Below are 11,744 nucleotides of genomic sequence, written 5' to 3'. Positions count from 1 at the left end.
TCGGGATCGCCAGTCACATGACTCCATGTATGCATTATCATAGTTTTATTTTGTGAAAGCATTCACTTGAGCCTGCCTGTGTACATTTTGTTAAGATTATGAGAAGCTCAGCTGCTTTCCAGCAGTAATGGATTTTATTAGGCCTTGACCTAGACAGACACAGTTCCGGGCAAACTATTACAAGCATGCCTATAAATGAAAACAAACAAAAGTAATCAGATTAATCATGAATCTATATGCAAAGAGGTAGGCCTATGTTTGGATTTTGTAACATATCAGCAGGTATGTAGACATTTTTATGAATCAAATGTATGCTATGGCACAAAATTGTAGAAATGTGGACATTTTTTTTATTTTTATGCATTGCATCTCAACACCATGGCTATGCTAAACCATGAATTTAGAATAGCATGGTTTCATTATTTAAAAGTCTAACCTCTGACCCAAATACAGCAAAGGCCACTTAGGCTCAACATTAACCGCTACTCTCTCATCTCCACTCTGATTGGACGAAACAGGCCGCTCAGGAACGCGCAAACGTTGACGTTGTTGCTTGTGTTTCCAGGAGATTTTGTCATAATGCACCCGCAGACCTCTCTTGCTTGCCGAATGCCTGCTGCGCGTGCCCGCCTAAATCTGTGCCCCGGACCCTAGCAGGGGGATGCGCGTGCCCGAACCTGACTCGATAATTGGGAATAGCGGAAGTTTAGCATAGGACTAATATACAATATCTAAAATATCCTAACAACGTTGTTCGATTATTATCAGTGTAAAATATGAAAAAAAATGCCTTGGAAATCATTGGAAAGGTGCATAGAAGGTGCATGGAAGAGGATTAAGCCTTTCTAAACGCACTGGCACTGCACATCAAGATCACCATTCCGCTAGACGAGGAGAATAATTACTTGGGTTGTATATTGGTTTGAAGCATTGTTTTGCAGACTAATTAAGCTTGTCGATGGATTATAAACAGAATTGCAACTTTAATACATTTTATTAAATTTGAACGGAGGCAGTCTGGATGGCAATCTGAGCGCGCAACGATGCCATGCATCACCATGCATTTATAAAAATTTGAATTATTCTCCCATCTCTGGATCAGCGCGCAGTTGAATGAGAAAATATGAACTAAAAGTAGCACTATTTGTTGTTTTTCGTTTAGATGTGGTTGGCCTCTCGCTAATGTGTTTACGTTCTTCATCTGAAGGATTAGTATAACAACATTTATTGTAGGCTATATGTAGCTCGAAGGCAACTGTACGCTAATATAATTTTTGGGAGATTCATCGGGCTTGCAATACAGCCACATCATGTATGCTGGACGTAAAAGGAGAAAACCAGTCCAGAGAGCGTAAGTACATTGTATTTCTATGAATTGAAAGGTATTTTTGCAAACAGAAATAGCGTAATGTTCTTAAGCCCTGCACCCATACCAGCTATCCTCTTTTAGCGCCCGTTGTAAGTAGGCCATCCCATGACAGCTCAAAATAGATGTCAATCTGTCATCAATTGTGCAAACTTAAATAGCATATTTTAACCTGAGTCGATGGTGCACAACAGGACAAGTAAACTACTTCTAGTGCGCCCTACAGGACAGTGTCAGAAAGGCCTCGACCAGGCACTCACATTGTATAACAGTTTATTTGACTATACGAGTACTAATTTGTTACAGAATATATAGGCTACCATAAATCAATAGTACAACATTTTCTGGATATCTAATGTGATCGTAATTCGATATTTAATTCGATTTCCCAGTAAGCTTAAAGTAGCATACTCTCGAACGTTTCAATTGTCTTCATAAATTGTTTTTGCATTTGTTATTTTGTTATCACGTGTAGTCTACATTTACTTTTAACTTCATTGCATTATTTTTTATGTTTTAAAAAGTCTATAACGAAAGTCTTTAACTGTAAACATTGCATTTTGAAATAACGTGTTTACATCCACTTTGATGATGCAATTCTACCACAGCTGCAAATATGCTGCCCGATTTTATGTCAACACTACCTTTCGTTGGTTCTGGGTAAAAATGTTTGATGGAAACGAATGGGACAATGTCCAATGTTTGTGATGGAGGTACAGGTGCATAAGGCAAGCACGTTCAGATATTTAAGAGCAATTGCACCTTGCACCTGCTGGAATTCCTCACTGAAATAGAACCATTCATGCGTCAAAATGCACTGTGCAAATTCACACAACAAATGGCTTTTTACTATTATTACATTTCCATTTATAGCCTGTGTATTATTACTTTTGAAATAGGCCTATTTAGTAATTTAAAATTGGCCTAACATGAATATAGGCCTAACATCTGTTTACATACATAGATCTTTGTTGAACCAACATTGTTTGTTGTGAGTGGAGAATGTGTTGCTGTTCATGGTACAATGCCTGCAGTCCATTCAATGCTCTGGGGCCATTTATTGAAATGATTTGATAAAGCATGAGTGGGTTGTTGGAGCACTATACATGATAACTCAAAGTGTATTAACAATTAAAACCATTGTGTCATTCACACAAGGAAATTCATGTTTTGTATTTGTGTTTTCATAATTTAAATGTTTATCTAAAACATTTTTTTGAATTATTTGAATGATTTATTTATTTCTACAAAATGATAATTTGTAAAAAATATTGATAATGGTAATAATTGTTAATAATGCCCTAATAATGAACAACAATAGTTATAATTTATCAGAAGACCTACCTAGAATTTTCTGTAAAAATATTACATTTAAATGAATGGTTTCTTCTCTCTCAGGGTGAAACAGCCCCCATCAGAAGGGGCCAAGTCGAACCCCTCCAAGCGCCACCGGGACCGTCTAAATGGAGAGCTGGAGAGGCTGGCCAGCCTCCTGCCCTTCCCAGAGGAGGTCACCACCAGCCTGGACAAACTCTCCATCCTCCGCCTAAGTGTCAGCTACCTCCGGGCCAAGAACTTCTTCACTGGTAAGAAGTAGTCCACAAAGAACGCCCTTATTGCTCTTGAACTATTGATTGAAAAGGGCCCTTAGTTTGAGGTCCTCAATCGAGTGCTTCCTGAAATGTAGTGCTTTCTGTGTAGACATAAGGATGCTCCTTGGATGCGAACAGGGGGCCACTGATCCCTCACTTTGTACAGAACAAGGGCGCGTTACCATAGCACAGGGCTACTACAGTATGTAGCTAAAGCCTATCCTAAAAATATGCTCTACTTAAACAGCATCAGAGCAGAGAGCTGACAGAGCAGTTAGCCTGAGCCCCTTTCAGCATCCATGTGCTGCCTTGCTGTCTTGCCTGTACACTAAGTAGTTGAACAGAGCAGTAATTGCTGTGCGTCGTCGTGGGAAGCACTGTGTGGAGCCACTGTGGCTTTCTAAACCTCCTCATTCATGCTCCCATCCCTAGAACTGTTATGAAGATGTCAAAACAATAAAGCTCCTGAGTCTCTCATGTGGCCTGTGTTTCCTGATGCCTTCAAAGCACATATCAGCTGTGATGTGGAAGGAAAGAACCCCAGCTGGAGCAGCAGCCAGCACATTATTTCATCCTGGAGAAGAAGAAGGGGCCTCAATATTTCATAGAGGCCCGTGACTCTGCCTGTATTTGGAGTTAAGGATGGAAGAGAAAGCAGGGGCTCCATTGAAACCGAGAAGTGTGTGTGAGGGAACAAAAGAATTGCATGCAAGGAGGACGGATTTGTATTTTTTCTCTCCTATGTTGTGAGGGAAAGACATTGTTATTTTAGGCAGTGATCTTTTAAAGAGAATGCTGCAATGCGGGTGTTGGATGTACTCGAAGCATTAATAATTGAGAGAAACCTCAGAGTTTAAAGAATTTATGAAATGGAGGAAGAGAAATGTTTGTTTAAGAGTGTAGCTTTTTGAAATGACTGTTTGGGGTGAGACGGACGGGATCCGAGGCTCGTGATACCAGTGTGTTGGGGGGAGATATTGCAAATGCGTAGTTTTTCCGGTGTGAAGGGAGGGGGATGCCTTAAGTGCACATGTACAAATACTTTGCGGAGAGGGTTGAAGATGCCCTAAGGCAGGGTTTCCCAAACTCAGTCCTCGGGACCCCAAACAGGGAAACGTATTGTTTGTTTGCCCTAGCACTACACAGCTGATTCAAATAATCAACTTGTCATCAAGCTTTGATAATTTGAATCAGCTGTGTTGTGGTTACGGCAAAAACCAAAACATGCACCCCGTGGGGTCCCGAGGGCCGAGTTTGGGAAACGCTGCCCGAAGGGGTGAATCCAGACCAGACCTTAGTTATGGGATTATATAATCTATCGCTTTAATCAGTTGAAAAAGCCATATGAAAGTATTCTTAACTTGGTAAATCTAGTCATTTCTCGGGTCATCGAGGGGTTGATTAATCTCTGAAATTGCTTGACTTTGCTTGAATTTGAAACATCATGCTAGGTGCACTATAGGTTAACTGATTATTGTATTAGGGGTCTAACACATCTTCAGCCTGTCAAAATATATTGTTGATATTGTATTTCAGCATCACAGGTTAAAGCGTGCTGACAAGCCCTCTTATCTTTGTTGTGTAACTGCATTGAACCTTAACCTGCAGCCTTATCAACAGCATCAGCCGATCATGGCCCTTGCCTGCCTGCCGGCAGGCCCATAGTCTCTCACTATGTGTCTGTTTGTCTGTGTCCCACCATCATTTGTTGTATGTAAACACACCAAATGCTGCTCTGTGTGCTGGGTTTAGGGGGGGTGGTTTATGGAGAGTTGGTTTAGCTCTTCATTACCATCCATGCGTCTATATGGTGGCTAATAGTCCATGTAGCCATATCACCATCATTACCCAACTAATTGCTGTTAATGAATGAAGTCTACCTGCAGTTAATGCTGTGTAGTGTTGGTTTAGTAACAGCCGGAGTGAACTAGCATTGTGCTTTGGTAGGGACGCCACGTTCTGTATTTCTATTTAATACTTCAGATGCCCTCTGTTGTATTTTGTTAATCTCGGCAGCAGGATGTGTGTGTTGTACCATAGTCCAATGTTGTTGTTGTGTGTGTAATTAAATGTCTTGTACAAGTTGAACAAAGCCTAGCAGAGCCCGTATAATCCTTCCGACAGTATTATCCATCCCAGCTGCCTCCTCTCCCCCTTGTCTTTAGGCCTTCTTGCATCCCTCCTCTACCAGCCTTAAAGGCAAAGTGCAGTCATAATGCAGTTTTTCCTATGTTTTGTATCTTATTGTACAACAGCTGATGAAACTAACAATGTAAAAGTGTTAAAACGTGATCAGTGTTAGTTACTTGTTGAAAATGCAATATACACAGGACCTTCTAAGCAGCAGATTTGCATGAGGGCGAGTTTCGGCTTTCCATGGTGACATCACCATGCAGTAAATTGGTTAATAGACCAATAACAACGATAGTTCCAAACCACGCTGCCAATAACAGCTTGTTTTCAGTTTTCCCCTCCCTACTCAAACCATTCCCAGGCAGTCCTAGCAAAATACTTGCTTGAGAAATAGTTTTTTGCTAAAAAGCTATTTTTTCCCTTTTTAATGGAGCTCTATTACAGTATGGTATTTAATTGTTACCCCGAAATTATTTGATATTGATATAAAAACAGCTGCATTTGGCCTTTAAGGAATAAGAGCAGGAGTGCCTAAAACCTAAAGCACCACCAGTAAATACCAAATGATTCTGTGTACAGTATGCATAGGCATTTCTCCCCTATAGACTAGGCCACAGCTTCTCTCACAGCTGTTGTTTGCATTTTTGATGGACTGGATGTGAAAATATTTTATGGTACATTAGGCAGCATTTGGTTGGTCCATGCTAATGTCTCAGATAAAGACAGTACTCTGTCCTGTTCCAAATTAAACATTTTATGTTCTGGGTGCTTAAGGGACCACACATACCGCACCAAATGTTGATCTGCCGTTGATCTGCCGTTCATTTGAGGTGGTGTGTTTTATGGATGACCTGCTGGTGGACGTCTCACTGACAACATTTTCCCATGATTCTACATGTAGAATCAGTTTGCGCTCGGTTTGCAAATTACAGCCAGCACTCTGTTCAGAGATGCTAAGTACTATCGGACGGCAAACGCTACCGGTGTGTCCGAGCCCTAAGTAGATTCCTTCTATCCTGCAACCGGACCAGGCGGGTGGCTATCCAGAGAGGCCTTGCCCCCTGTGCTTAGCTGGTTACAACTAGAGCAAACAACAATTCACTCCCAGGATGACCCGTACCCAGAATCAACACAACACAGCCACCAGGAGCAGGGGCAGGTGTAATTTCATCACAGCGAAACATGGGAGGTTATAACATCCTGGTCACAGATGGGATGCAGCTTAGTGGTGTCTGTGTCCCAAATGGCACCCTATCCCCTATAGACTGGGCCCTATGGACCCTGGTCGAAGGTTGTGCACTATACACGGAATAGGGTGCCATTGGTGTTATCTGGTGGCCTCAGGTAATTTGGATTTTGTTTGAATGTCAACGTGTCCATTTAGAATGTGTTTCTGTATATTGTGTCATGCACGCACCCGTCAACTGCTGTTGATGCTAATATATTCTGCTAGATATTTACTGTAGCGTAAACACTAATCTAATACTGCCTTAGTTTTGCTGGTGGCTTTGTAACTTTTCTTTTTCATGGATATTTCACCCTTGACAATAAATGATATGCTTATTAGTCTGCTATTGTGCAATCTCCAACCCCCCCTCCTCCTCCCCTCCCCTTCCCCCGTGTGTGTTTGTGTGTGTGTGCGTGTGTGTGCACATGAGTCAGCATGTCACTTGCAATTGCATTCCCAAGTCTCCCTATATGTGGAATAGGGGAGGAAGTCATTCTGACATACATTAACAGGCACACATACTGTAGACTCACACACACTCTGGCTTCCCGCTGCTGCTATAAGAACGCAGCAATTAGAACTGTGTGTAAAGCTGTATAGCTTGTCTGAAAGAAGCCCTCTCGGAGCTCTGGCTCTGGACTCTAACATGTTGTCAGTGTTTCCTCTGTTAATGGACCACTCCTGCTGTGATGGAGGTCCCCACACTAACAACCACAGACAAGCCAAGCTCCAGATGTGTTTCTCTCTGGCTCGCTGTACTGTAGCACGGTGCAGCTCTTCATCCAGCCTGGCTGTCAGATGACGAACACAAATGAGTACACAAATCAAATGCACTCATAATATTTTGGGCGGTGTAAATGTGAAAGCCCTTCATTTAGAAGATATAATTAGAAGGCTGAACTGGAAGGCTGAATAACTCTGTTGACACAAACCCAAGTGCATCAACCTCCAGCTTTATAAATAGACATCCACATTTTGTATGACACTATTTCACATAAGTACAACACAATGAAAATACACTTGCCCTAAATTTGTAACAACCATCTTTTCTTTCAATCCGTTGTTCCAACAAAGATGCCTAGGGTCCCCCTGGGAGTGAGGCATGGCCCTTCTATTGTGAGTTATTTTGTTGTAAAGATGGAGGGGTGAAAAGGGCCACCATGGCACCACGCGTTTCTCCCACCAGGTGGAAAGTGGCCAGGCCGTCAGATAACCTAACTTATCCAATAAGAGCACTCATGGGATTCCTGGAAAAGCTGAGTTTACTTGCAACTAAACCAGGAGGCAGGATTGCCCTTTATTTTCATCCTTCCCTCTGTTCATTTGCTTTGTGTTGCGGAACTTCCTCATCCTTAGGTAGCTGATCAAATCAAATCAAATTGTATTAGTCACATGCGCCGAATACAACAGGCGCATGTGACTAATACGAGCCCCTAACCAACAGTGCAGTTTCAAAAAATACGGATACGAATAAGAGATAAAAGTAACAAGTAATTAAAGAGTGGCAGTAAAAAATAAAATAACAATATATACAGGGGGGTACAGAGTCAATGTGCGGGGACACCGGTTAGTTGAGGTAGTATGTACATGTAGGTAGAGTTAATTAAAGTGACCTAGTCAAAGATGACAACAGAGAGTGGGAGTGGTGTGGAGAGAGGGGGGGGGTGCAATGCAAATAGTCTGGGTAGCCATTTGACTAGATGTTCAGGAGTCTTATGACTTGCGGGTAGAAGCTGTTTAGAAGCCTCTTGGACCTATACTTGGCGCTCTGGTACCGCTTGCCGTGTGGTAGCAGAGAGAACAGTCTATGACTAGGGTGGCTGGAGTCTTTGACAATTTTTAGGGCCTTCCTCTGACACCGCCTGGTATAGAGGTCCTGGGTGGCAGGAAGCTTGGCCCCAGTGATGTACTGGGCCGTTCACACTACCCTCTGTAGTGCCTTGAGGTCGGAGGCTGAGCAGTTACCATACCAGGCAGTGATGCAACCAGTCAGGATGCTCTCATGGTGCAGCTGTAGAGCCTTTTGAGGATCTGATGACCCATGCCAAATCTTTTCAGTCTCCTGAGGGGGAATAGGTTTTGTTGTGCCCGCTTCACGACTGTCATGGTGTGCTTGGACCATGTTAGTTTGTTGGTGATGTGGACACCAAGGAACTTGGTGTCCACATCACCAGAAGCTCTCAACCTGCTCCACTGCAACCCCGTCGATGAGAATGGGGGCGTGCCCGTTCCTTGAGGGAGAGTTTGTTGTCTTGGCACCACATGGCCAGGTCTCTGACCTCCTCCCTATAGGCTGTCTCATTGTTGTCGGTGATCAGGCCTACCACTGTTGTGTCATCAGCAAATTTAATGATGGTGTTACAGTCGTGCCTGGCCGTGCAGTCATGAATGAACAGGGAGTGCAGGAGGGGGCTGAGCACGCACCTCTGAGGGGCCCCTGTGTTGAGGATCAGCGTGGCGGATGTGTTGTTACCTACCCTTACCACCTGGGGGCGGCCCGTCAGGAATTCCAGGATCTAGTTGCAGAGGGAGGTGTTTAGTCCCAGGGTCCTGAGCTTATTGATGAGCTTTGGTGTTGAAAACTGAGCTGTAGTCAATGAATAGCATTCTCACATAGCTGTTCCTTTTGTCCAGGTGGGAAAGGGCAGTGTGGAGTGCAATAGAGACTACATCATCTGTGGATCTGTTGGGGCAGTATGCAAATTGGAGTGGGTCTAGGGTTTCTGGGATGTTGGTGTTGATGTCAGCCATGACCAGCCTTTCAAAGCACTTCATGGCTACAGACGTGAGTGCTACAGGTCGATAGTCATTTAGGCAGGTTACCTTAGTGTTCTTGGGCACAGGCACTATGGTGTTCTGCTTAAAACATGTTGATGTATTACAGACTCTGACAGGGAGAGGTTGAAAATGTCAGTGAAGACACTTAGCTAGTTGGTCAGCGCATGCTCGCAGTACACGTCCTGGTAATCCGTCTGGCCCTGCGGCCTTGTGAATGTTGACCCGTCTAAAGGTCTTACTCACATCGGCTGCGGAGAGCGTGATCACACAGTCTTCTGGTACAGCTGGTGCTCTCAAGCATGTTTCAGTGTTATTTTCCTCGAAGCGAGCACAGAAGTAGTTTAGCTCGTCCGGTAGGCTTGTGTCACTGGGCAGCTCTCGGCTGTGCTTCCCTTTGTAGTCTGTAATGGTTTGTAGGCCCTGCCACATCCGACGAGCGTCAGAGCCGGTGTAGTACGACTCTTAGTCGTAGTCCTGAATTGATGCTTTGCCTGTTTGATGGTTCGTCGGAGGGCATAGCGGGATTTTTTTATAAGCTTCCGGGTTACAGTCCTGCTCCTTGAAAGCAGCAGCTCTAGTCTTTAGCTCAGTGCGGATGCTGCCTGTAATCCATGGCTTCTGGTTGGGGTATGTACGTACGGTCACTGTGGGGACAGCGTCATCAATGCACTTATTGATGAAGCCATTGACAGATGTGGTGTACTCCTCAATGCCATTGGAGGAATCCCAGAACATATTCCAGCCTGTGCTAGCGAAACAGTCCTGTAGCTTAGCATCTGCTTCATCTGACCATTTTTTTATTGATCTAGTAACTGGTGCTTCCTGCTTTAAGTTTTGCTTGCAAGCAGGAATCAGGAAGATGGAATTATGGTCAGATTTGCCAAATGGAGGGTGAGGGAGAGCTTTGTATGCATCTCTATGCATGGAGTATAGGTGGTCCAAAGTTCTTTTCCCTCTGGTTGCACATTTAACATGCTGATAGAAATTTGGTAAAACTGATTTAAGTTTCCCTGCATTAAAATCCCCAGCTAATAGGAGCGCCGCCTCTGGGCGAGCGTTTTCTTGTTTGCTTACGGCGGAATACAGCTCATTCAATGCCATCTTAGTGCCAGCCTCTGACTGTGGTGGTATGTAAACAGTTACAAAGAATATAGATGAAAACTCTCTAGGTAGGTAATGTGGTCTGCAGCTTATTATGAGAAACAATAGCTCGAGAGTACGTTAGATATCGTGCACCAGCTGTTGTTTACAAAAATACATAGACCACCGCCCCTTGTCTTACCAGACGCCGCTGTTCTATCCTGCCGGTACATCGTATTATCAGCCAGCTGTGTTGATATTGTCGTCGTTAAGCCATGACTCCGTGAAGCATAAGACGTTACAGTTTTTAATGTCCTGTGGGTAGTTTAATCTTCCCAAATAACTCGTCCATTTTATTGTCCAAAGATTGCATGTTTGCTAGCAGAATTGAGGGGAGTGGGGGTTTATTCGATCGCCTCTGACTTCTCAGAAGGCAGCCTGCCCTCCGGCCTCTCTTTCTTCGCCTCCTCTTCACGCTGATCACTGGGGTCGGGGCCTGTTCCCGAGGGAGCCGTATATCCTCTGCCTCGGGCTCGTCAGAGTCGTGAAAGAAGAAAAAGGATTCTACTAGTCCGTGGTGAGTAATCGCAGTCCTGATGTCTAGAAGTTATTTTCGGTCATAAGAGACGGTAGCGGCAACATTACGTACAAATAGAGTAAAAAAACAAGTTACAAACAACGCAGATAAGCGAACAAAAAAACACAATCGGTTGGGGGCACGTAAAACATCTGCCTTCTGCTCTGGCGCCATATTACATCTGACCCAATCCCCTTCAATGGAGTCATGTGCTTTTTGGTGTGAAGCTAACTAAGTAGTAGTTTTACCCAGAGGTTATTGCAGAGCGTCTGATTCTGAGAACACCCTGATAAAATGTTCTGATAGTTTGATTCTATCAACAAAATTGACAGGTGAGGCCTAATGGCCACTATGTGCAAATGGCCCAGCTGTGCTGATGTTTAATGTTTTTATTCTTTCAGTGCATTGTTGGCATCATGGCCTACTTTAATACTCAGAAATCTAAAATGGCATGTGCAATTTACACAACTCAACACGTCCATATTTTCCATTTCTTATCAAAAGCTGCATCTTAAGACAGAGTGGGGGGTATGCAGGTCCATTGTTTAGGATAACAGATGTAATCCAATGATACTATTATAGGGGTATGGTTGTTATGATTGTAGTGCACTAAAACTTTTGGCATATGCTGTAAATATAGATTGAGATTAGAATGAATAATCCCTGTGGATTCTGAAGGGATTCTGTTTGCTTTGGAGGGATGTTCGCCAGCATGTTCAGACTAATACTGGAATTAGCAAACAACTTTTGCTCCATGCATCACTACTCAACCACTAAAATCTTGTTTCATTCTCTTATCTTTCACCACAGAGAATAGGAAAAAAATGGTTTAGTAAGAATATCCCAACAAGGGTCTTTCTTGAACGCCTCAATTAAGTGATAACAAAAGTTTTCTTATTGAGCTCATTGCTGTTGTCACCATAGGAACATGTTTTCATTGATGTTAAAGGCCTTACTCCCTAATGTCATCTCAGTTCTAGAATTAAAACA

The 11,744-nt window shown here is 43.3% G+C and overlaps 1 protein-coding gene across 2 annotated transcripts in view; it reads left to right on the top strand.

Moving 5' to 3' along the window:
* Positions 1–625: 625 nt before the first annotated feature.
* The window catches only part of LOC106586277 (aryl hydrocarbon receptor), a 50,948-nt gene continuing 39,829 nt past the window's right edge, over positions 626–11,744 (top strand). For both annotated transcript variants that reach the window (XM_014173403.2, XM_014173401.2), the window contains exons 1-2: positions 626–1,351; positions 2,765–2,952. In XM_014173403.2, the coding sequence (XP_014028878.1) occupies positions 1,311–1,351; positions 2,765–2,952 (229 nt within the window). In that variant the 5' untranslated portion in view covers positions 626–1,310. The remainder of the gene's footprint in view (positions 1,352–2,764; positions 2,953–11,744) is intronic.

This window comes from Salmo salar, chromosome ssa25 (genome assembly GCF_905237065.1).
Source record: "Salmo salar chromosome ssa25, Ssal_v3.1, whole genome shotgun sequence".
Lineage (NCBI taxonomy): Eukaryota > Metazoa > Chordata > Actinopteri > Salmoniformes > Salmonidae > Salmo > Salmo salar.
Note: the sequence above shows the minus strand (reverse complement) of the source record. Positions and strands in the feature narration are given on the sequence as shown.